The sequence below is a fragment of the Geotrypetes seraphini genome, chromosome 6, assembly GCF_902459505.1.
Source record: "Geotrypetes seraphini chromosome 6, aGeoSer1.1, whole genome shotgun sequence".
Lineage (NCBI taxonomy): Eukaryota > Metazoa > Chordata > Amphibia > Gymnophiona > Dermophiidae > Geotrypetes > Geotrypetes seraphini.
Window position 1 is genome coordinate 145,478,201 of NC_047089.1, and position 26,577 is coordinate 145,504,777.

General features: G+C 45.4%; 1 protein-coding gene across 4 annotated transcripts in view; it reads right to left on the reverse strand.

Moving 5' to 3' along the window:
* TBC1D8 (TBC1 domain family member 8) overlaps positions 1 to 26,577 on the reverse strand; it is a 261,119-nt gene that overhangs the window by 226,107 nt on the left and 8,435 nt on the right. For 3 of the 4 annotated variants that reach the window (XM_033949424.1, XM_033949423.1, XM_033949426.1), the window contains exon 2: positions 5,964 to 6,119. In XM_033949424.1, the coding sequence (XP_033805315.1) occupies positions 5,964 to 6,119 (156 nt within the window). The remainder of the gene's footprint in view (positions 1 to 5,963; positions 6,120 to 26,577) is intronic. The other variant, XM_033949425.1, reaches the window with a different exon arrangement.

Here is a 26,577-nt window from a genome sequence, read left to right on the forward strand (position 1 = left end):
CGAGTCACCTGTGACTGGGATGCCCTAGAGCAGGGGTGTCCAACCTTTTGGCTTTACTGGGCCGCATTGGTCGAAAAAAATGTTTCTGGGGCTGCACAAACGTGCAAACTCTGCAGCAAAACAGAGGAGGGAGCCGGCAAGACGGTAAACACCCGGGGGCAGCAGAGGAAAACACTGCATCGTCCTCGACAGGGACCGCACAAAATACTTCACTGGGCCGCAGGTTGGACACCCCTGCCCTAGAGGGACCAGAGGAGGCTAAGCACAGCACTCCTGCTCCCCCCCTCACATGCCCCACAGCACATGAAGCATGGACACTCCTCAGCCAGCCATCCAACGCAAATCTGGCATAAATCCACATTAAAACAGCCTGAAAAGTTCATCTAGAATGATTTTAACCACATCAGGTGTTTTGATGCAGATAGAGGCTTTTAAATCAAAATCAAGATGGCCGCAGTGGCAGTGTTTTAGCACCAAAATCAACCTGGAAGAGCTAAATAAAAAGCACACAAAATTCAGCAAAGGGGTTTTTGGAGGAGGAGACCCAAATACCAGCTCTAAAACTTCAATTTTTGAACCACCCCAATGTCTTCTATGGGCTACAATAGCATGTAATCACATTTATACCAGTGTTGTGTCTCCTTTAGTTGAAACTGCAGCTGGATAATGGAGAAGAGTACTGCATCAGACAAGCATGAAATTTCACTCCCAATGTTTGATTGTTCGCAGGGCCGCCATCAGGGCAGTACTACCAGTCCTGCATTCAGGGGCCCGGAGCTGACAGGGGGCCCGGGCTCCCCCAAGGTCCTAGGCAGTGTTCCTTCTAAGGTGAGTGCATGAGCGATCGCTCACTATTTTCAGTGGCGTCGCTCATACGCTTTCCCCTGTCGCTCACTCGAGGGCGGAAGGAGGTGAGAGGAAGCGGCGGTGGCCTGTATTTTAAAGTTAAAAGATGCAGCGGCGGCTCCTCTCAAGATCCCCGACTGCATCGGACTTCTGACGCAGGTGGGGATTCGTGAGAGGAGCCGCTGCCACGTCTTCAGTGGCCTACCAAGGGGGGGGGGGGCGGTCAGCCCCGGCTGTGCACCTGCCCTAAGGCTGCAGTCGGAGAGGAAGTTCGGGCCAGCTAATCGCTGCCTGGCTGGGCGGAACTTCCTCTCCGACGGCAGAATTGACGTCGGGGGATTGCTGGTTGCCCCGGTGGGAAGCAGAGAGAGCTTGGGGCAGCCACGGCGGTGGCTTTGGGGCCTGTTTCCCCCGATGGTTGCGGCGGTAGCTTTGGGGCCTGTTTCCCCCGATGGTGGCAGCAGTGGCTTTGTGGAGGGTAGGGAGAAAGAAAGGGGGCAGGCAGGGAGACAGAAGGGAAACAGAAAAAAAAAAAGAGGGCATCAAGAGGAAAAAAAAGAAAGAAAGGGCAAGGAGAGAGGAAGAAAAAGTTAGGGGAGGGAATGAGGTCTGGAGGAGAGGAAGCATACAGGCTGAAAGAAGGGAAGAAACATTGGATGCACAGTCAGAAGATGAAAGTGCAACCAGAGACTCATGAAATCACCAGACAAGGTAGGAAAAATGATTTTATTTTAAATTTAGTGATCAAAATGTGTCTGAATTTATATCTGCTGTCTATATTTTGCACTATGGCCCCCTTTTACTAAACCGCAATAGTGTTTTTTAGCGCAGGGAGCCTATGAGCGTCGAGAGCAGCGCTGGGCATTTAGCGCAGTTCCCTGCACTAAAAACTGCTATTGTGGTTTAATAAAAAGGATGGGGGGTATATTTGTCTATTTTTGTATGGTTGTTACTGAGGTGACAATGCATAGAGTCATCTGCCTTGACCTCTTTGAAAAAAAACCCAGAATAGGAATGATAATTAACATTTTCTCAGCGTATAGTGTGCTTTGTGTTTTTTAATTTTATTGTTGGTAGATCATTTTGACTTGGTCATTTTAAAGTTGCTCGCAAGCCCAAAAAGTTTGGGCACCTCTGAGCTAGAGCGTTGAAACTGTGTATTTCTATTTTATCCCCCCTTTTACAAAACTGTGGAGCGTTTTTTAGCGCCAGCCGTGGTGGTAGCAGCTCTGATGCTCAGAATTCTATGAGCGTCAGGGCTGTTACCACTGTGGCTAAAATCCACACTACAGTTTTGTAAAAGGGTGAGGGGTTAGTTTGTGATGACATATTCCATACTAGGCGAAGGTGTTTTCTGTGTTCTGTGTGTTCGAAAGACATGGTTTCCTGTTAGGATTGACGGTGTAGGATTGATCTGTGCTGGTCTGGCTTGTTTAGTTTTACAATGGGTGTATTGATGTACTGCTCACTGCAATATGTAAGATGCTGCCTTTTCCTAGGTACTCACGTGTGACGTGTGGTTTGTTACTAAAAATCATGTTTTTCTTACAGATGGGGGTGTGTGTGCCAAAAAATGATGTGCCCCGGGTGTTACATATGCTAGGTACGCCACTGTATGTAAAGATACCAGAAAGCTGGCGTAGCAAAAACTTTAAGTAAATTGTTATTTTTCTAAGTTTTGAGTATTTAACCCTCCCACAATCTCACGGGCACTCGTTTCAAGTTTATTGAGATTTTGATTTAAACGCAATATCAAATATTTTCAATGCGTATAACAAAAATACATTTGGGGAAATAAATAAAACCATTTGAACAATAAACATACAAACATATCCATAGATGATTAAAATTACATAAGGAGTACAAGGATAAACTACATTTGTTTAAAAATGCGTCCTCCGCGCCCGCTCATAAATTTGTGGAGTATGTAACTTGTCGCTCATGCATATTTTTTTTTGCACACACCTCATCAATCCTTAGAGGGAACATTGGTCCTAGGCCACCATAGCACAAATTCCTGTATTATGCTTCTGCTGTGCACAACAATAAACACTGCTGTCATACTTTTTTTTGTCCCCTGCCGATTTCCTGATAGCACCCCCCCCCGGACAAAAGTGGGGGGGAAGGGGTGCGTGGGGGGGCCCAATAGGATTAATCAGTAAGGGGCCCAGAAATTTCTGATGGCGGCCCTGTTTGTTTGGGCTGTCAGTGAGACCCTAAATGAGAATGAGGCCATAGACCCGTACAGCTCTTCACATTTCTTGGGGAGGGGGGGGGGCAAAATGCAGCTGGCACCTGCTAAAGCCCTCAGAACTGGTGCAGGGCCGTACAGCCTGTAATCAAGCTCCGATAAAAACCAGGAGCGAGCCTTGCTCACAGGGGAACGCTCCCCAAGCCATTAAAGTGTTAGGCAAGCAGGCCAGGCAAGTAACTTGTAAAATGACTGCCCTCCCAGCTACAGCCTTCTGATCAGAGAGTCTATGTCTTCTCCCAAGCAGAGCTGCCTCAGTCACATTGGAGACCTCTGGAGCACTGCAAGCCTCACAGTTCAGATAAAAACCCATAAATAAAAAAATTCAAGTCAGAGCAGATCAGAAAGATGCCTTCCAACTCACTTGTAGAAGGAAAAACTGAGGAGCTGGGGCACAGCCCAGAGATGCAGGAAGTAGAGCCGAGAGAAAAAGGTAGATGATGCCTTCTACAAACTCACAAGTAAAGGAGAATAACCCCCTGGTTCAAGACTCTTATGCCTTTTGCATTAGAAGATAGTATGTTCTAATCTCAATGAGATCTCAACGAAACCCATCTATTTCCCTATAGGAACCCCCCCCCCAGCAATTCCAAATGTTTTGGGCACTGAGTACACGTGATAAAGTAGGTGATCTCTAGGTCAGAAGTGTTAGTTACCTCTCCCACAACCAACAAAATGCTAGACATGCATATAAATCAAAGTGTGTGGAAGGAACAAATGGGAAGCTTTTCCTTATGGTCTCAGAAGACCCAAAGGGAGCATTCAATGATGCTGTCCAGGGACAGTTTAAAATAGATAAAAGGAAGTACTTGCTCACACAACATAGCTAACTTTTAGAACTCACTGCTAAAGGATTGTGTGGAGGTAAACCATTATAAATACTGCACATATAAGTTTAAAAGTATGGAGAAATGTGGAGGTCCCCCATTAGTGTGCTCAGGTTTCTGGGGTTGGGGGTGGAGATGAGGGGTTCTGTTTGAGGGAGGGTATCAGAATTGTTGTTGCACTGGTGGTTTCTGCATTTTGTGCTATCTTGCTATGCTGATTGTTATTTGATTTTATTGCTGTTTTGCATTTCTGATGTCACTGATATCCAAATCTCTGTTTTATGTTTCAAAAATTTTCAATAAACATTGAATGATTAAAAAAAAGTTATGGAGAAATGTTTGGAATACAAAATCAAAATATTTAACAGGCAGTGATGTTTACTTAAGATTAACACATCATGGCTAGAATCAAACCCAATTCACAAAATTTAGAAACATTATGGATTAGTTGCACAAATCAATCACTGCAGGCAGTCTCTGTTTTGGGAGTTTTATTTGACATGAAGTTGACTTTGGCAGCCCAACTTTAGTCAACCCAAATTTTAGCCAATGATTGATTGTAAGCTTTGTGGAGCAGGGACCATCTTTTACATTGTTTTGTACAGCACTGCTTACATCTAGTAGTGCTATAGAAATAAGTAGCCATCATCTTTGGTAAAAGATCTTTTATTAAGACCCTAACCTCCCTCTTCTATAAAAAGCCAAAAGGATCTGTTCATAGACACTGGTATTTCATAGCTCTGAATACCCCTTTATTTAAAATGGAAGTGAAAGCCTTATTCTGTGAAAGTATCATATCACATGCTTCTGGAAAAAAAACCTGTTTATATTTATAGATTAGGAAAGTAACCAGTGCAAGCTCTAAATGCAACCAAATTATTTTATTCTTTTGTTTTTAATATGCATTTTTGGTTATTAAGGAATAAGTACAGCCAATAGCCAGTACACACACAATTACCATATATACTCAAATATAAGCCGAGAATTTTGGGACAAAAATTGGGGTCTCGGATTATATTCAGGTCAGCATCCACCTGCCCCATTCCCGGAACTGTTGCAGGCCTCCGCTAGGCCTGCCATATGACCCAGTGGGCCAGCAGTAGGCCGGGAAAGGAGGGATCCATCCTGCCTCCTCTCCCGCCAGACTCAAAATACATTTACTCAACCTCCCAACTACCTGTAAAATCCCCAGTGGTCCAGGGCAGAAGGGATCCCTCCCATCTTCTGTCCTGGCCAAATGTGCCTTCCTTTAACTCCATCCTGCCTCCCTTTTACAATCCTTGGTGGTCCAGCGGTGAACCAGAGCAGGAGCAGCCTTTCTGCGCTCCTGCTCTGTGGAGAGCCGCTAATGATTGGCTGCCGTTCTCGCAAGGCCTGCGAGAACTCGTGGCAGCCAGTCACTAGTGGCTCTCCACAGAGCAGGAGCACGGGAAGGCCACTCCTACTCCGGTTCACTGCTGGACCACTGGGGATTGTAAAAGGTACGCAGGGGAGGTGGGAGGGAGTAAAAGGAAGACACAGTCAGCTGGGACAGGAGACAGGAGGGATCCCTCCCATCCCAGCCCACTGCTGAACCACTGGGTGTTACAGCACACCCAGCGGAGGCCTGCAAAGCATTGGAAATGCGGGAGGGAGAGGGAACAAGGCACAGGGAGTGAAGGAGAGGGGCAGGGGGTTAGAGCCTGGCATGGCAGAAAGGGTGGGGGGACAGGATGCAGTGCCTGGCAGGGTGAGTAAGGGAGAGGGGCTGAGTGCAGAGCCTAGCAGGAGAGGGGAAGGAGTATGGCTGTGTGCAGAGCCAAGAATGCCAGAGGAGGGAGTAGGGCTGGGTGCAGAGCCAAACAGGCCTGGGGAGGGTATGTGAATATTAACCTCCCACTTTATATTTGAGTCAACCTTTTTGGGAGGGGGAAAGTTATCTTGGTTTATGTTTGGGACAGCTTATATTTGAGTATATACTGTAAACTATGGATTACCTTAAGCTTCCTGAACATGCAGATGCCAAGCATGCTCAGAACACACTCGTGTATATAACTCACCAATGGCTATGGCCCAATATACTTCTGATCCAGTCAATAACTCACCACACGCTATGGCAGAATAAACCTGAGATCCTGGAACCTGAAGTAAAATTCGATAAGGAGCAATGCGAGCATTTGAATCCAGTACAGCATCCAGAGCACCTACCAAACGACCTTAAAACAAAAGCAAGGAAAAAAGGATCCATTTTAGTCAAGTGGAAACAAAACAATATTTAATATAAGTCAAAATGCTTATTCAATAAAATAGAGAAATTAGTCTAAAATCTATTTTTTCACAGCATAAATGTCTCTCATCTCTGGGAACATGTGACTATTGTTACCAGAAACAAACAAACAAAAAAAGTGTTTTAATAAATTCTATTAGAGCAAACAATACAAAAATCCAAACCTCATCCTTTTATGTGAAAACAATAATTAAAGTTACTGTCATCATGTGATCGGGCCAAGCGATCAACACCCATCATACATCTGTCCCCAGGCGTGTTGGAATAAATGCAATACTATTAAACAACACGCCAACACTTTATTCAAAACAAACACTCCGCTAAAATCCCTGAGCAGGTCCCTCCAGGCTCTTCCTGGTCATCCCTGGACCCTCCCTGGACTCCACGGTCTTCTGGTCCTCTTCTGACCTTTCATTGGCTCTCTGGGTCTTCAAGCAGCTTCCAGTGCCATTACTGGTCTCTCCATCAGTTGACACCGGCCTCATCAGACCCTCTGCCGGTTGCTTGCCAGACCTCCTCAGCCTTGGACCTAGACTCTTCTGGCTGCTTCCTGTGGGGCCACTGCCAGTCCCTATGCTCCCTGGCCTCTTGGGTCCTGGATACTTCACTGGTCCCTCTGCCAGTCTTCAAGCCTGAGCCCCTCCCTGGGCTCCAGGCTCTACTGGACCTCTGGCTACTCCTTCTTCCAGTCCTTTCCAGTCTCTCAGGCATCTTTTCCTGGACACATGCACTGAGGGCTCTCCAAGTCCCTCAGTCGTCTTCTCCCAGATGCACGTCCTGAGGACTCTTTCCCAGTCTCCCAGCCATTTGGCAGATAAAGGCCAAATGGCAAATCCAGTCTGCCCATCCACATTAACCTCTCTCTAAGACAGGTGTGTCAAATGTCGGTCCTCGAGGGCCACAATCCAGTCGGGTTTTCAGGATTTCCCCAATGAATATGCATGAGATCTATTTGCATGCACTGCTATCATTGTATGCCAATAAATCTCATGCATATTCATTGGGAAAATCCTGCAAACCTGACTGGATTGTGGCCCTCAAGGACTGACATTTGATACCTATCCTATACCTTCTTGAATTCAGACACAATCTCCGTCTCCACCACCTCTTCCGGGAGACTGTTCCACGCATCTATCACCCTTTCTGTAAAAAAAGTATTTCCTTAGATTACTCCTGAGCCTATCACCTCTTATATTTTGCAGGTATTTAAACATCTCTATCATATCTCCCCTCTCCCGCCTTTCCTCCAAAGTATACAGATTGAGATCTTTCAGTCTATCCCCATACGCCTTATGATGAAAACCACACACCATTTTATTAGCCATCCTCTGGACCGACGCCAGGATGTCCTTTTTATATCTTTTTGAAGGTGCGGCCTCCACAATTGTACACAATATTCTAAATGAGGTCTCACCAAAGTCATACAGGGGCATCAATACCACCTTTTTCCTACTGGCCATACCTTTCCCTATGCAACCTAGCATCCTTCTAGCTTTTGCAGTCACCTTTTCAACCTGTTTGGCCACCTTAAGATCATCACATACAATCACACCCAAGTCCTGCTCTTCTGTCATGCACATAAGTTCTTCACTGCCAGAAATCATGTGTGCTTTGGCACTGAATATCCTGGTCACCGCAAGGTCTACTGGGTAACAGGTTTACTGAGCAGTGTTCTCCCTAGCGCCTTTTAGCCGGGCGCTCCGCCCAGCTAATTTAGGTGAGCACCCGGCTGTTTTCCTCCAGTGAGTAACATTCTGAGTAAGCAACATTTTGGGGAAAAAAAAGTTCCGTGCCGGCATTTTCTCATGTTTTTTCCCCTCCCTCAGGGTGTCTCTCCCACACTGCCTTTGCAACTGCAACATAAACAAGTTCCCTGCTTTGGGGTCTGTACGGCTCCAGCTGGTTGACCCTCGTCAAGTGGCCGGCACAGCTGGGGGCAGGAAGCAGTGGAGGTAAGGCTGCAATCAGTTCTGCCAATAGGAAGAGCAGCAGCAATGAGGGGCAGATTTTGACTAGAGAAATGCGTCGCTCCTGTCACAATATTTTTTACTTTGGTGTTGGATCGCTGTGCAGCGGAACCTCTGCATTCTCCCGCCTAGCCTCTATCATACCACATAACTTTCTGGGGAAGTTGCTAGTTCCTCCGGTGTTGGCTGCCCCGGAGGAGAGCATTGGGTATGTAAGAACATAAGAAGTTGCCTCCGCTGAGGCAGACCAGAGGTCCATCTCGCCCAGCGGGCCGCTCCTGCGGCGGCCCATCAGACCCACTACCTGAGCAGTGGCCCTGACTATCACTATGACCTACCTCTACTCCTATCTGTACCCCTCAATTCCTTTATCCTCTAGGAACCTATCCAAACCTTCTTTGAAGCCTTGTAACGTGCTCCGGCCTATCACAGCCTCCGGAAGCGCGTTCCATGTATCAACCACCCTCTGGGTAAAAAAGAACTTTCTGGCATTTGTTCTAAACCTGTCCCCTTTTAATTTCTCCGAGTGCCCCCTTGTACTTGTGGTTCCCCATAATCTGAAAAATCTGTCCCTGTCTACCTTTTCTGTACCCTTCAGGATCTTGAAGGTTTCTATCATGTCTCCTCTAAGTCTCCGCTTTTCCAGGGAGAACAGCCCCAGCTTTTTCAGTCTGTCAGTATATGAGAGGTTTTCCATACCCTTTATCAGTTTAGTTGCTCTTCTCTGGACTCCCTCAAGTACCGCCATGTCCTTCTTGAGGTATGGCGACCAGTACTGGACACAGTATTCCAGATGCGGGCGCATCATTGCACGATACAGTGGCAGGATGACTTCCTTCGTCCTGGTCGTGATACCCTTCTTAATGATACCCAACATTTTGTTTGCTTTTCTTGAGGCTGTGGCGCACTGTGCCGACGCCTTCAAAGTTGTGTCTACCATCACTCCCAGATCTCTTTCAAGGTTACTTACCCCTAGCAATGATCCCCCCATTTTGTAGCTGAACATCGGGTTCTTTTTCCCTACATGCATGACCTTGCATTTCCCTACGTTAAAGCTCATTCGCCACTTTTTGGCCCATTCTTCTAGCGTCGTTAGGTCTCTTTGCAGATCTTCGCAGTCTTCCATGGTTTCAACCCTGTGGTAGAGTTTGGTGTCATCCGCAAATTTAATAACTTCGCAATTTGTTCCCGCCTCCAGGTCATTAATAAATATATTGAACAGGAGCGGTCCCAGCACCGACCCCTGCAGAACTCCACTCATGACCCATTGCCAGTCTGAGTAATGGCCCTTTACTCCAACCCTCTGTTTCCTGCCTGCCAGCCAGTTTTTGATCCATCGATGGACCTCCCCTTGCACCCCGTGTTTCCACAGCTTTTTAAGCAATCTTTTGTGCGGTACCTTGTCGAAGGCTTTTTGAAAGTTAAGGTAAATGATGTCAATGGATTCCCCTTTATCCACCTGGCTGTTTACCCCCTCAAAGAAGTACAATAAGTTTGTGAGGCATGACTTACCCTTGCAAAAGCCATGCTGACTCGACTTTAGCTGTCCATTGTTTTCTATGTGCTCACAGATGCTGTCCTTAATCAGTGCTTCCATCATTTTTCCCGGGACCGAGGTCAAGCTCACTGGCCTGTAGTTTCCCGGGTCCCCCCTTGAACCCTTCATGAAGATGGGCGTGACATTTGCTATTTTCCAGTCCTCCGGGATCTCTCCAGTTTTTAAGGATAGGTTACATATTTGGCGAAGTGGCTCTGCTATTTCATTCCTTAGTTCCTTGAGTACCCTTGGGTAACCTTGGGGGGTCAACCGTCTTCCACTTCTCTCCCCATAGGACCGCAAGTTCTTTGAGGTAGAGAACACCGTGTCCCAAGTCAGTCTCCACTTTTTAGTATCAGTAGGCACATGCCTGGGGCCCGCTGAAGGAGAGCAAATTTTTTTAACTTTCCGTCGATGGGGGATGGGGGAGGGGCTGCATTGCCGATCTTACCCACCGTGTGAAACTGAAGCTAAATATGTAAACAGATGTGGTGGCTTGGGCTGACTGGAGGATGGTGATTCCCCGAGCTGATGAAGAGAATGACTGGGCGTGATGCATCTAGGAAAGAAAAACAAAGAACACGAGTATAAGATGTTGGGGGTGACATTAGCAAAATGCGAACAAGAAAGGGATTTGGGGGTACTGATTGACAGTACCCTAAAGCCTTCGGTACAATGTGCGGCAGTGGCGAAGAAAGCAAACAGGATGTTGGGCATAATTAAGAAGGGGATCACGAGTAGATCGGAAGATGTCATAATGCCACTTTATAGAACAATGGTCAGACCGCACTTAGCAATACTGTGTCCAACACTGGTCTCCATACCTCAAGAAGGATATAACTCTGTTGGAGAAAGTGCAGAGGCGAGCCACAAAATTTGTCAAAGGAATGGAGCATTTGAGCTACAAAGAACGACTCAGGAACTGGGACTGTTTACCCTCGAGAAGAGAAGACTGAGAGGGGATTTGATAGAGACTTTTAAAATATTAAAAGGATTTGATAAAATAGACCAAGAAGCAGCATTACTAACATTTTCAGATGTGACACGGCAAGAGGTCATAGCCTGAAACTGAGTGGCAGCAGGTTCAGGACAAATGTCAGGAAGTTCTGTTTCACACAACGCGTGGTGGGTGCTTGGAATGCACTCCCGGAGGAGGTTGTGGAGGAGACTACTGTACTGGGATTCAAGCGCAAGTTGGATGCACACCTTCTTGCATATCATATTGAGGGATACGGTAAATCCAGGTCTCCAAAAAGGAGTACCTAAATGGGCCGCCGGACTAGATGGACCTCGGTCTGATCCGGTGAAGGCGTTTCTTATGTTCTTATGTTACTCAAGCAAGAGAAGGAAATGTAGTTGGTGAGTGTTTTTAATGTATTTGAAGAGGATTATAAGAGATTTGAATGTTCCCCGTTAACTAAGATTTGCTTTTTGTTCTAGTTAAAGCACTTCCCTGTCCTCATGAAGATATGAAATGCATTGGTGGGGGCTTAGTGTAACAGTGACATTGAACAAACAAGCTAAGTTTTATATCTAGGGGAATGAAAATTAATGAAAATCAATGAAATTATAAGGAAATGAATTTGAAAATGTTAGAGATGTAAATGAAAATTATGTTGAAGAAGTGATGAATTGAAACCTTTGAAGAATATTGGATATGGAAAAATTATGTTCTTACCTGTTAATTTTCTTTCCCTTAGACGCAGCAGATGAATCCAGAGACCAATGGGATAGCCCACATCTACCAGCAGGCGGAGATAGAGAAACTGATTAACAGGTGGTCCTATTGGCTGGCACTCCTCCTGTCTCATCAGCATAGCTCCTTGCCCAAGCACACGTAACCCGCAATAGGCATAGCATGTAAAAAACTTCTTTCCCAGAACAAATCGCAAAAGTCAATGATACAGAATACCACTATCAACCACAACAAACCGCGAAAGTTGCACAAGAAAAAACCGACAGACAATACCAGAAAGGGTGGGGCTCTGGATTCATCTGCTGCGTCTAAGGGAAAGAAAATTAACAGGTAAGAACATAATTTTTCCTTCCCTAGCAACAGCAGCAGATGAATCCAGAGACCAATGGGATGTAGCAAAGCAATCCTCAATCTGGGTGGGAAGCAAACGCCGCCTCCGCAACAACCAAAGCACTAAACACATCTACCGCATGTGTCCCCACATCCAACCAGAAATGCTGAGAAACAACACTCTAGGAAGACCAAGCAGCCGCGAGACAAAACTCCTCCAAGGAAAAAACCTCTGGACCGAGTCCAAGAAGTGGTCATCGCACTGGCGGCATTGTCATGAAGTTCGTTCGCCAATCTCTTTCCTGCCATCAAGTAAGCAGAATGTCCTCCTGGACCCATCGAGCGATTGCGGCTTTGGACGCCGCCAGAAAATCGAGGCATCCCGTGAATAATACAAAAACAGGTGATCTAAACAACCAAAAGGCATTAGAAACCTTGCTCTCGAAGAAAGCTATGCACTATCAAAAAAATGCAATGAATAAAACATAGAAACATAGAAAGATGACGGCAGAAAAGGGCTATAGCCCATCAAGTCTGCCCACTCTACTGACCCACCCCATTAAGTCTGAGTACTAATGACCTAGTTCCTTAACTCGACCCTCGTAAGGATCCCACTAGGGCATCTCATTTATTCTTAAAGTCAAGCACGCTGGTGGCCTTGATCACCTGCTCTGGAAGCTTGTTCCAGTGATCTACATCCCTTTCTGTGAAGAAATACTTCCTTACGTCACTATCGAATTTCCCTCCTCTGAGTTTGAGCGGATGCCCCCTTGTGACCGAGGGTCCTTTGAGAAAGAAGATGTCTTCTTCCACCTCGACACGTCCCGTGATGTATTTAAATGTCTCAATCATGTCCCCCCTCTCCCTGTGTTCCTCTAGAGTGTAGAGCTGCAATTTGTTTAGTCTTTCTTCGTACAAGAGACCCTTGAGCCCCAAGATCATCCTAGTGGCCATCCGCTGAACCGACTCAACTCTAAGCACGTCTTTACAGTAATGTGGCCTCCAGAATTGCACACAGTACTCCAGATGAGGTCTCACCATGGTTCTGTACAGTGGCATTATGACTTCAGATTTGCGGCTAACAAAGCTTCTATTGATACATCCCATAAGTTGCCTTGCTTTGGATGAGGCCTTCTCCACTTGTTTGGTGGCCTTCATGTCTGCACTGATGATTACTCCCAAGTCTCTTTCTTCTGAAGTCCTAGCTAGTGTTTCTCCATTTAAGGTGTAAGGTTTGCATGGATTTCTGCTACCGAGATGCATAACCTTACATTTCTTAGCGTTGAAGCCCAGCTGCCATGTCGAGGACCAGTTTTCCAACGTAAGCAGATCCTGCGTCATACTATCCTGCAGATTGCTTTCACTTACTATATTACATAGTTTGGCGTCATCAGCGAATAGAGTTACTTTACCCTGAAGCCCTCGGGTCAAGTCCCTTATGAATATGTTAAAAAGGAGTGGACCCAGGACCGAGCCCTGTGGCACTCCGCTGGTCACCTCCGATGTCTCAGAGAGGGTGCCGTTGACCACCATCCTCTGACGTCTTCCACTCAGCCAATCATTGACCCATGCAATTAGTGTCTCACCTAACCCCATCGATTTCATCTTGTTTAATAGTCTACGGTGTGGGACGCTGTCGAAAGCCTTACTGAAATCCAAGTACACTATGTCCAGAGACTCTCCCGAGTCTAGCTTTCCTGTTATCCAATCAAAGAAGCCGATAAGATTGGATTGGCATGACCTACCCCTAGTGAATCCATGTTGACTAGGATCCCTTAGATTCCCCTCATCCAAAATCGTGTCTAATTTACATTTAAGTAGTGTTTCCATGAGTTTACACACTATTGATGTGAGACTCACTGGTCTGTAATTCGCAGCCTCCGCTCTGCAGCCCTTTTTGTGCAGAGGAACGACGTTAGCTGTTTTCCTATTTCTACTCCCAGGAAGAAGGAAGGAAAAGTGAGCTAGTTATAAAAGAAAGGATGACACCCCCTAGAAAGAATTGTGGTACCGACTGAACTGATACCCCAGATAATGGAAATCAGAAATAAGAATCCCCGCTGAACAAAGCCTGCAACCCAGAAAACTGCAGAGCCAAAACCAAAGCCACAAGAAACCCCGTGGCAACGGCACAAGGAGGAAATGACGCCTACGGGAAACTGCGAAGAAGTACCAGAAGATTGCACTCCAGACAGGGCTTTTAAGAGGTGTACAAATATATCATGCTCCGTTTAGGAATGGAACTACATGAAGCTGAGAAGTAATCGAAGAGCAATATACCTAGCCCCGGTAACCAGCTAAGAATAACCCTTGAAGTTGAAGGGAATGGAACGCTAAGCCCTTGGCGTGCAAGGTTGAGAAGCATCCTAAAGGAAGCAGAATCCACAGGTGAAGACGTCTATAGCGCCAGGATAAGAGAAGAAACAACCCGCAGCGCATAACCCTTACACGTCAGTCAGGACTTCTCAAAAGCAAGGTCGTAATACCAAAGTAGTACGAATATCCATGTCGATCGGACCCAAGGTGAGCAAATCCGGAGATACCAGGAAATGTCATAGTCCAGCTGTCGAAAGAGTAATCCGATCCGCCTAGCAAGGATGGCGTAGCCAAGCCAGAATTTTACAAATACAGTGCCCGGAAAGCAAGCTGGAGATGGCAAATCCAAGCCATCATCAGCCAGGGTAAAACACTGAAAAAGAGAAACCAGAGGTGAGAAAGAAGCCACGCTGTTTCCCCCCTCTAACTCACACTCCCTGTGCTAGGAAGTATAGAATCGTGAGACGAGACCAAGAGGTCTAGTACCAGGAGATCTCACGTCCATAAAAAGAGCTGGAACGCCTGAGCCAAAATTCCCAATATCCAGGACGTAGAAGATTTCACTATCCTAACGTGCACACTTGCTAGAGCGTACACAGGCTGAACACTTGAACATACAAGAAATGGGTCATGGTCAAATTGCACGGAGAGAAAGCCTATCCGAACTTGTTTCTTGACCCCTAAAATGATCTGCCAACAGAAGAGGAAGATGAGGGTCTACCCATCGAAGTAGAATAACAACTGTACCCAGCAATGGAGTACAGCACCTACTGCCCAAGCTGTAGAGAAATACCTCCATCAAAATACCGACTGAAAGGCCCTCAGCGGCATTCCGGAAGAAGGGCTGAAGCTCCAGAAAGGTAGCCTGACCACGCTCAAGAGTAGAAGAATGAACAAGTACGGAGTTGACCCTGAAGACCAGACTCCTGGAGCTGAGGATGGAAGGCACCGAGTCCCCCCAACCCAACAGCCCGGGATGTATGGTGGCCATGAGCTAGTCCAGCAAAGACCGAGGCATGCCTTTTAAAAGAGAAATCTCGCTGAGCCACCAAAACATACAGAGCGATGCATGAGGAGCCTATCAACTAATTGGAGCCCTGAGAAACCAGGCACCACCAGAACAAGGGCGACTGATGTAGCGTTATAGTTTCAAGTTTCAAATTTAATTATAATGGAAAAGCAAGCCAAAGTTCCCAGTGCGGTCAACAAGAGAATTCCATACTCTGAGTCATGGTGACCAAAGAAGCCTGCAAACCTGAGACTGTGAGTCATCGCCCAAGTTTCTGGGAAGAACACATGTCTCTCCCATAGGAACAAAAAAAAACAAAAAACATCTCCTCAACATACCTATAAATAGTACAGGAGAAAAGAGCGCTGTGCAAATTTCGAAGATTCACGTCCAAAGAACTGAGGAAAGAAATCACCCTGTTCGTGTCAGTCAAATGGCCCGACTGAAAGACGTCCGAATCCAGCATTCAGTCAAGAAGAAATTAGGTGAATCACCTGGTAGCACCAAAACAGTACCTCTGGCCACATATTTTAAAATTTTCTTGAACCTTGGATAGGAGAAATGGCACGTGCCAAAATCGAAAGCGCTGCCCAAAGAGAGACAAGCAACTAACTGCCAAGGTATTGAATCCATGATTGCCATCCCCCCATATTATATCATGAAATTGATGCCGTCTATCCCGCCAATACCTCTCAGTCTAGGTAGATTACAACAAGATGGTGCCTCGGCACTGCCATGGAGAATACATGGGTAAAAGAGGTATGTGGCGGGATCAGGAAGGGTCAATCAGGAATTGCTAGATCAATTTAACAAATGACTGGAAGAGAAACCGGAAAAGCGTTCATCCGGGACACCGCTGCAATGACAGGTTGTCCAGAGTGAGGCGCTATCAATCCAATGGAGATATATCGGACACAATATATACCAGCAAGGCCACTAGACCGTCCCATTTAGGGGCCAGATTGGGAAAGGGAGACTGCATACCGCTTGGATACAGAAAGAATCGGAGCGGAGTAGCCTTTACCATGAAATAGGGGAATGCCGGAAAGGCCTGTGCAATAGCGGAGGAACATGAAAAGCACAGGAAAGGAAGAAAGGTATTCCCCCTACCATAAGCGGATAAGTTCCGCCAGGGCACCTAGCACTGCTGCCCCAAAACTGAGTTCAGTGCCCCTCAGCGAAGGACATGTACCTGGCAGGCAGAAAGAGAAAACACCCTGTCCAAAATACACTGCAGGGAGGATGCAAACTGACAAACAGCCCTGTCTCCCCTCTCAGAGAGCCGTTCATCACATGGCTACAGGGAACGACCCCGCGCATAACAATGCGAAGAGGGGAAAAAAGAAATAGGGGAGCTGATTAACATACGTTAGGAAAAGACGATAGTCGCACAAGGCTGTTGAGCAACCCGAAAAACACAGGACCCTGCATTGATCCAGATACAAACAAAACCTAGTCCTGTCCGCTTGAAAAGTGAAGGTGCCACCAGGTAACCCCACATTACTAAGAGCGCGTAGCCCCAACAGGAAACTCAGCACGCCAGTACAAGGCGGTTTATTGTTATGTTATTTTGTTCTTTTTTTTTTTTTTTGTAAATTCTATATCCCTTGTATTATCAGCAGTAAGTGTACAAAATCACTTAAACTCTCCAGCAATATAATAGACATACATATGACAAGGAAAGATTGTAATAGCACCACCTGATACCAGCAGCGCAACCCCAAGGCCCAAATAAGAGGCAACAGCCAACAGGCAGAACTCTTACCATACTGGGACCCCGGGATGCAGGAGGAGAGATCTGAACCAAGACCGGGTATCCCTCCCCCTCCGCTGACCGTCCCAGCGGCAAAGCACCTCCTACTGACCCAGCGCCGTGACAAGCTGTAACCAAGGGGCCAATTGCCGAATGGACTCCCTCTCCAGCACCCTCAGGCAAGGCAGGATGGCTCCCAGACCCCAAAGAAGCACTTCGGGAGAGAATCCCACCGCTGCGTGAACAGCAACTGCACCTGCAACCCCCCGACACAGTCAAGACCAGAACCGGGAGACTGGGGAGGCGCAGAGATAAGGCCGCAGCTGAAAACAGGCACCAATAACGCAGTGGCTCCGCCGCCAGCGTCGGAGCAGAAGCGCGAGCCACCCGCTCGCTGAAAGGCACTGACTCCACAAGCGCGACTCACTCAGCGGCTTGAACACCGCCGCGGCACCCACTGCGCACAGGACAGCCCCAGCGAACAGGCCGCAAAAGTCAGGTCTCTCCCACCCACGCACAAAAACAAGCTCGTGGCTCCCGCGCGCGGGAAAACACCGATTTGAACAACAGTGCCCAAGACACCAAACAGAAGGCCTGAACTGAAAAAAGCATACATTGCAAATGAAAAACTCCCCATACTTCACAGTGTCCACTGCCCTAACAAGGCTTAGAAGATGAGGAAAGCTAGTTGGAAGGCACGTGACCGCACAGCTGCAGGTACTCCAGAACAAGCACAAAACCAACACAAATCCGTAGGTCCAAGACAACCGCAAAACAATATAACCCGTAGGGCAACACAACAAAGGGATACTCACAACCAGGCTTACAGGACTGACAGACACCGGCAGACACCGGTTGAGCACCCCTGAGAATGCATAACTGCAAATAGCAAATGATCTCTTTCTTTTTTTTTTTTTTCCAAGGGAAAGAAGAAAAATTAGAGACCCAGCTAACCCCTCTATCACTGGAGGGAAGGTGAGGCAGGGACAAGGGTGGGCCCAAGTGTAACCTCTAAAGCCGGCACCGTCCAGCCGGACACCCCTGTCTCACTGAAGAGGGAAACCTCAACAGGAGAAATATAATTGCTGCCTCACTGAAGAGCAAACCTCAACAGGAGCAATATAATTGCTGCCTCACTGAAGATAAAACCTCAACAGGAGAAAATATTTATCCAGCCACAGCCAGAATCCAGGAGCTAGTGGAACAGCGACTTTCCCCTGCTGGGAGATAGAGCATACTGATGAGACAGGAAGAGTGCCAGCCAATAGGACCACCTGTTAATCAGTTTCTCTATCTCCGCCTGCTGGTAGATGTGGGCTATCCCATTGGTCTCTGGATTCATCTGCTGCTGTTGCTAGGGAAGAATTAATATGAATTTGTACTGTACTCTTAAAGTATTTATTAAATAGATTGAATATATAAAAACTAAAAATAGAAGTAGAAAAAATTTATTAAAAAGAACATAGATTAAGTTAGTTTCACACAATTGAGTGAGCCAGTGACGAGTGCTGCCACACTGTATTATTTCGCATTTTATTATACAGATGGCGTTCTGAGATTTCCCATGTGTGTTAAAATAAACTACAAAGAAGCATGATATAGTGCAACATAGTTATTAAAGTACACGTTTTCACTTAGAAATGGCAGATATCATTTCCATGCCAGACCAAGCCAAGCAATAAAATTTATACAACTTTTCCGTAGCATATAAATAGATAGCTCCCCTTTTCCTCAGGCTCTTCAGTAGCATTTAGGGGAGCCTTACCCCTAAATTCCCCCCAAATGTAATTTTAATTAATTCATCCTGCCTAAATATTAGTCAAGTGGTTTGGAAGAAAAAAGCATTTGAAACGTCCTCTCCCCTCTCCCCGACTCCACATGCATTTCCTACAAAAAAAATACTGCCCAACTGCCATACCCCCTCTCCCAAATCACTTTCAGACTTTGAAAACCAGAAAGGACACAAGTTCACCCAAGACACTTGACTTCAAAGTTTGGTTCATTCATTTAAATATAAGAGGGAACAGAGGACATACACAGAAACATACAAACTTAATCACACTCAGACATTTAGTACCATCTGTTCCTATAAAACCAGGCTAAAAATACCTTACACTAAGCACCCTTACAGAGCAAACTACTTCACATGCTTTAAAAATATTTCCAGCATTGACTCAGTGAAAGCATTCTTTGTTTTGTATCTACTAATGTTATATTATTATGTCATTCCCAACCAACAGACATGAAAGAAAAACACACAAGAAATCTGTCTCCCCACTGGCTAGAGGGTGCAAATATAAGAGACACCATCAACAACGGCTATCGTATCAAGCAGCCATATGGGGTAAAGACCTAGAAAAACTAATTGCACACACAAACAACTATGAAGAATTCAGGAAACACCTAAAAACTTACCTATTCTTGAAATACCTAGGTAATGAACCGGAACATCAACCCCCCTCGTAACATCATCACATACCTGTACTTATAAACTGTTAACCTCAACCCCTAATCACAAACCATGAACACTCTATTCAATTTACGGAATATTTCTACTTCTGTGTAAGCAGCTTGGCACTTCTTGGCCTGCAGCACACATACTGTCGTAAACATTATTAATGTTATCAGATGCACACTGCTATACTCTTTAATTCGTTGTATGTACAGTTTCTCTTTATTGTATTTACAGTCACTCGTTTTGTAAACCGCCTAGAAGTCGCAAGATTGCTGGCGGTATATAAGAATAAAGTTATTATTATTATTATTATATCAACAGAACATAAGGTATTTTAAATCAACATTTAAAGAAAATTTTGAAGTTGCTTTGAGACATTCATGAGAGAAATATGATCAAAATATTTTGTATGCAGACACTTTGAATTTTTTTCTTTATGCAACAGGGTATCAAAATAGTTAAACGGAGGACACTTCAGACTACTTTGTCCCCTAACACTACTGGTTGGAATTAATTATATTTATGTGCTGATATACAATACACTTCTCCCTCGGTATTTGCGGGGGTTAGGGACAGAGCTGGACCGCGAAGTGTGAAAAATCGCAAATAACTTTGTGCTGGTTCTGACCCACATCCAGACCTTAACTGGTGGTCTCTGCCTCTTCCAATCGCCTCCCTCCGTGAATGTTGCGTGTTTGCCGGGGGCCAGTGGGGGTGCTTCGGTCTCCTCTTTCCCCGCCATGGGAGCAAAGAGGTGGCAGCGGCGAGAGGATGCAGGTAAGAGGCGCTTGCCAGGGGGTTGATAGCCGGGGTTATAGGATGCTGAGAGCGGAGATCGTTCCTCTCTGAGTGCATAGGACCTGGGCCAGGCAGCCTGTGTAGGGAAAGGCTGGGGAGTGGCTGGAGCCTGCCTGCGTGTGTGTGTGTTTAGATCTGTGAGGGCCCCGACCGCTCTCTCCAGGGTCCGGCTCCTCGGTGTTCTTCGTTTCTTTCACATCGTCAAAAAGATGAAACGGTCTGTTATTGTGATGAGGCCTCCTCTGCCTCCAATTGCCTCTCTCGTCGCCCTGATCCAAGTCCGGGGCCGTTTTGGGTTTTTTTCAATTCTCAGGGGGGGGGGCTGGGGGAAAAAAAATTTGCAAATAAGCGAAACCGCGAACGTCAGAACTGCGAATAGGGAGGGGGAAAGTGAATTTAAATATTCCATGTAGCTCTGTACATATCATCTGGTGGTTAACGTGGTCATTAATAGAAACATACAAGAGGTTAACAGGAAAAATGTGATACACAAAAGCAGGACAACAAAACAATTAAGACATTAAGTTGTCGCACATAACAGTTTTATGAAACATCAATTTTTAGGTTTAATAGGTTACTGTACAAAATATTTACCTTATTACTTCTGTTTGATAGGGGACACCAATAGTAAAAACCCTTTAAATAACCTCTGATGTAAATAGTCTAGCTGGGTTGTGTGACTGTTTATGCGTGTGCGAGAAGACTGTGGTAAGTGATTTTGTTTAAGAGTATTGTGGTGAGTCAGGAATCGTGTGGCAGTGATCTATAGAGGTTGGGAATCAATAAGAATTATTTTTTCTGTACTGGGATAACTCTGTGCCCTCATGTCAGGCAATAAGGGGTACTGTTACCAGTCGGGTATACTTTTCTGTTGCGTTTAAGAACAAGTAAAAGCTTATTTTTGGAAGTTGGGGAGACACATGTAAAAACGTTTTTCTTTTTATTCCCTTTCTTTTATAGGGGGACAGAGCCCTCACAGGGACCCTAGATCATACAGTTTGTTATGGTAAGAAGGGGATGGGAGAGGGGGGAGGAGGGAAGGTAGTGGGGGGGGAGGAAGTTAAATATGGGTACTAAATATTGGAATTTTCTGGACGGGTGGATTACCTCCATTTGTAATTGGGTGACTAGGAGATGCTGGAGCTCACCCTTCTCAACTGTTGGGTCTTTCGGAGGGCTGCAAATGGGGGTTGGAAGCTGGGCTGGCCCTTTTTTCCACTCAAACCATTAAATTTCTGTCTTGGGGGGCCTATTTGGATTATACTGGGATGACTCTATACTGCTTTTCCTGAAATGTGGAGTTACCTCTCCCATAAAGAGAGAAAAAAATCTTGCAGGCGTTAGGCTAAAGCAGATGTAGCCTTTCTCCAGGAAACATGTCTATCGACGCAAGAACATGAAAAATTTTTTTTTTTATTATTATTATTTATTTATAATTTTATACATTATTCCCAAGCATAAACATCTTGTACAGTAAGATTGTTTTAAATACACATAAAGAAAAAGAAAACAAATTACAATACGATATAGAAGATAACCAAATTTGTGGCATTGAAACGTCTTGAGAAAGGTGAAAAAAAATAGAAGTAACAACAGAAATACATGATTAGCTCCCCGCGATTTCATCCATTTAGATTTTCTTAAGTATAAGATTAATCTTATGATCTTTTTGTTTTAATCCACCCTATTGAAGTCTAGGATCCAATTATTGTGGACTAGAGATTGTCTTTATAAGGAGAAGATGTTATGATATTTAATATCGAAAATTTTTTTTTAAAAATGGTGGGTGGGTCATTTATTGGGAGCCCCAGCAGTTCAGCACAAGGCTGGGGTACTAATTTTGATTTGTAGAGGCCTACATGTGGAGGTACGGCAGCAGTGGCTTGATACTAGAGGAAGATAGGATAGATATTGATGGGCACCCGCTGCTCCTTTGTAATATTTACTCCCCAAACATGTGCTCTGTTTTAGACTTGCTGGATCCTGGACAGTGAGACTATACACACCTTTTGAGAGCACATACACCACAGTCTCAGATTGATTATTGGTTGGTTTCCAGTACACTTTTTTCTCATGTCACCAGGGCAGACATTGGTTCCTTCAGGGTGTCAGATCATGCCATGATTTTACTTGTTCTTCAATTTGAAGCCCCTCATTAGCAACTGTATTCTTGGAATTTTCTTTTATATTTATACAGGGACCCTAAATTTCATGATCTGTTGTGTGCAAAGTGGGCAGAATATAAACTTCAGAATGCTTCCCATCTGGACACTCCAGTACTGTATTGGGAAGCTACTAAGGCAGTTCTTTGAGACAAAATTATTGCGTATGGCTTTTTGTCATAAAGCCAGGGCCAGCAGGTAGAGCAGGTATGCACTGATTGGCTCCAGTACAGCAGACACCCTACTGCCTTTCTTAAAGCTCAATTATTGGCTTCTCAGAGTGAGCTTCATGAGTTGCTTCACGATAAAACAAAGAAATCATTTCTATGCTATAAACAGCGGCTTTTTCTTCATGGTAACAAGAGAGGAAAGCTATTGGCATGGGCGGTGAAGAGGGCAAGAGGCCCATCTAAAATCCTGCAAATGCATGCGGTTGGGGACAAAATTAGGAGTGATAGAGAGATCAGTGCTCTTTTTTGAGAATATTATAAGAGCTTATATACCAGGCAACAGAGCCTGATGAAGGGTAATGTCTAGCTGGATTCTTCCTTTGCCTCAGCTTTCAGCTGATTCTCATACTAAGCTCAATGCCCCCATATAAGAAGCTGAAGTGATGGTGGCGATCAAGAATGGAGCCTTCTTCAAAGAACCCAGTACAGATGGGTTTCAGATGTAGTTCTATAAATTATTGAAGGAGGATTTGTCTCCCCGCAGGCCACTGTATTTAATCAGATTATTCATATGCCGGACTCGCTAAAGCTAGTGTGTATAATCGTGCTGTGCTGTTAAAGCTGGGGAAAGATTCAGTATATAATAATAATAGTAGCTTTATTTATATACCGTCATACCTTTTCAGTTCAAGATAGTATACAGCATTGAAGCAAACGAGCGATTACAAGTGATTACAAGGTACAGGTATTGCTACAGGTACAGTATTGAAGAGAACAAGTGATTACAAGGTAAAGGTATAGCTACAGGTACAGTATTGAAGAGAACAAGTGATTACAAGTGAATACAAGGTACAGGTAAAGCAACAGGTACAGGTTTGTAGCTAGTATAGGTGCATCGGGTTGTGACAGCATAGGGGAAATGATGATGGGAATTGGGTAGGGTTGGAAGGATGAGTATTCAAATGAATTTGTCGAAAAGGTGGGTTTCACTGCTTTTCTGAAGGATTGGTATGTAGGAGAGTCCAGGAGGAGGTTGCTTAGGGTGCTGTTCCAGATTCCTGCTTGGAAGGATAGTGTCGTATCAAGGAATCTTTTGAACTGGCATCCCTTGGGGTTTGGGAACGTGAATAGTAATAGTTTGCGAGAGAGGCGGGGTGTCCTGTAGGACAAAGTGTCTTGAGATAGGTGGGTGAGGTGCCGAAAAGTGTCTTGTAGCATAGGCATCCAAATTTGAAGATGATTCTTGCCTCGATTGGTAGCCAATGGAGTTTTTTAAAATGTGGGGTGATGGTCTGATTTTTTAGTCCAAAGATTAATCGTACTGACGTGTTTTGCGATCTGATTCACAGACTGCAGCGCGTTGTACAGGAGCGGTTTATGCCTGTTCACCACCGATTTTGCTTACCATATTTAATCTGGTTTTCTGATATTCTGTGAAATACCTGAGGAAGAAGGATTCCTCTGACACACGGACCGTGTTGGGTCCAGTCCACAGGAATATTGAGACCAATTGCTGTAGATGTTTTTATATTTTTGTTTTTGTGCTTTTAATAAACTCCTGTATCCTGTACATTTCCTTGCAGTATTGTTTTTGTCTGGATAGTTCTCAGTCTTTTTATGGCTTTTTTGTGGGATCCTAGGTAAATAATGTTGCAGTGGTCCAGCGAGCTGAGGATTAATGATTGTACTAACAATCTAAACCACTGTTCTTTAACCGCCGGTCCATGGACCGGTGCCGGTCTGCAGAAAATTCCTGCCGGTCTGCGCAGGGCCAGCAAGATCGATGAGCTGAAGTCCGCGCAGGGTCGGGGAGACATGGAGAGCCTCCAACAGTGGCTTTCTCCCCTCCCAGCTGTCAGTACTTACTAGCGCAGCGATTCAGGAAGGCAGCCTTGGGGCTTTTGCTGAGTCGCAGCCGCCTCTGATGATGTAACTTTCTCTTTCCTCAGAGGCGGCATGACCCATCAAAGGACCCAAGGCTGCCTTCCTGGTAAGTACTGACAGCTGCTGGGAGGGGAGAAAGCCACTGTTGGAGGCTGGGAAGCTGCTGGGCAAGGGGAAAAAAGCGACAGCTGTTACTGGACCTTGGGACAAGGAGAAGGAGAGATGCTGCTGGGAGGGGAGGAGGGAAAGGAGTCTGGGAAGCTGCTGGCCAAGGGAAAAAAGGGACATCTGCTACTGGACCTGGAGGGAAGGAGAAAGAGAGATGCTGATGGGAGGGGAGGAGGGAAAGGAGTCTGGGAAGCTGCTGGACAAGAGAAAAAAGGGACAGCTGCTACTGGACCTGGAGGGAAGGAGAAGGAGAGATGCTGCTGGGAGGGGAGGAGGGAAAGGGAAGAGAGTTACTGCTTTACAGGGGAAAGAGGAAAGGCAGAAGGAAAATGGAAGGAAACAGCTGGCAGGGAGATTAGAGGAGGGGAAGGTGAGAGACAGGAATGAGAAAGTAGAGAGATGGGAAAGGGGGTCAGCAGAGAAATAGAGAGTGACAAAGATGCTAGATCTGGTATAGGAGAGATAAAAATGAAGAGAGCAGTGAAGCTGGAATGAATCATATAAAAAGGAGAGAGGGGGCACAGGCTGGATGGAAAGGGGAGAGGGGCATAGAAAGAAGACAGATACCATATGGAAGGGGGAGAGGACAAACAGTGGATGGAAGGGGCAGATGCTAGATTGAAGAGACAGAGAGGGCAGACGCTGGAAGAAAGAGAGTGACAAGAAGATGAAAGCAGAAACTAGAGACAACAAAAGGTAGAAAAAAATAATTTTATTTCTATTTTGTGATTAGAATATATCAGATTTGAAATATATATTCTGCTAGAGCTGGTGTTCGACATAACTGAGGACTGCAAAGTCCAGGCAGTGGCTTAGGGCTCTCTCTAACCAGGGGGGCAGTTGCCCTAGTTGTATTCCCCTAACCCTATTCCTGCTATGTGTGACTGCGTTATTCTGTTAGCGTGATATTTCTGTGTAGCATTCTGTAATAATTTAGCTTATTCAGTTTTCTTGATAGTAGAGGGGATATATGTGAAGGAGAGGGGAGACATGGGTTTTGTTGATCCTTGTATTTATAAAATGACAATTGTATATAATATTGTTTCTTTTTATACTTTAAAAAAATACATTCAATATAAAATCATAACTGAGGCAGATGGGATCAGATGGTTTGCGAGAATTGAGCTTGCGGAGATGAGGCGGAAATGGGGTTTTAAAATTTCAGTCCTAGTAGTTTGCCAGTCCACAAAATAATTTTTTTTTTCCCGCCAGTCCATAGGTGTAAAAACACAGATCTAAACAATGCGAAGTCAAAAAAGGGTTTTAGCATGCGTAGTTTCCATAGAAGGCTGAAACATTTTTTGATTAAGTTGTTGGTGTGGGCTTCGAGTGTTAGTTGTTGGTCAAGGGTGAAACCTAGGATTTTTATGGTAGGGTCAATTGGGAAGTTTCTTCCATTTAGGTTGATTGATGAATCGCTGGAATTTTTTGTTGGAGTGGCCATAAAGAATTTGGTTATCTGTCATCATATAAGCCAGTGGTCTCAAACTCGCGGCCCAGGGGCCACATGCAGCCCGCCAGGTACTATTTTTAGACCCTCGGTATGTTACCATTGTTCTGGAATGCTACCCACCTCGTAACCTCAAGCAAGTGCTTTCCTGCATCTGTACGCGATTGTGAGGTGGAGTGGAGAGGACAATCGCGTACAGACGCAGGAAAGCGCTTGCATGCAGTTACAATAGTGAGGCGGGCAACATTCCAGAACGTAAGGTAACCATTGGAGGCAGTGCAGTTTGTGCGTGTGTATGTAATCTCATGAACTCTCGTGAATTTGGCACCTCTCCTGGCTGTGACTGCTTGATGTAAGATGGCGGTTGTGTTCAGAGGAGGTGAGAGCTGAAGGCGGTTGTGGACCTGACCACCGGACACTTAGGCCCCAATTCTGTAAAGTGCACCTAACTTTAGGCGTGCTTTAGACGTCTGATTTAAGTGTTTAATGAGCGATTTAAGGGTCTTAACCAGCGTTAATTGGGACTTAGACAGAGTTAGGTGTCAGTTAGGCGTTCTCAGAATTAAGACGCGAGATAGATGCGAGTTTTGGGATAAGTCGCGTCTACGTTTGTAGACGTGGGCGTAACGTGCGCGTGGTTAGGGTTAGGCACCATATAGACACTAGTTGGATGGCAGACCGCGTCTAACATC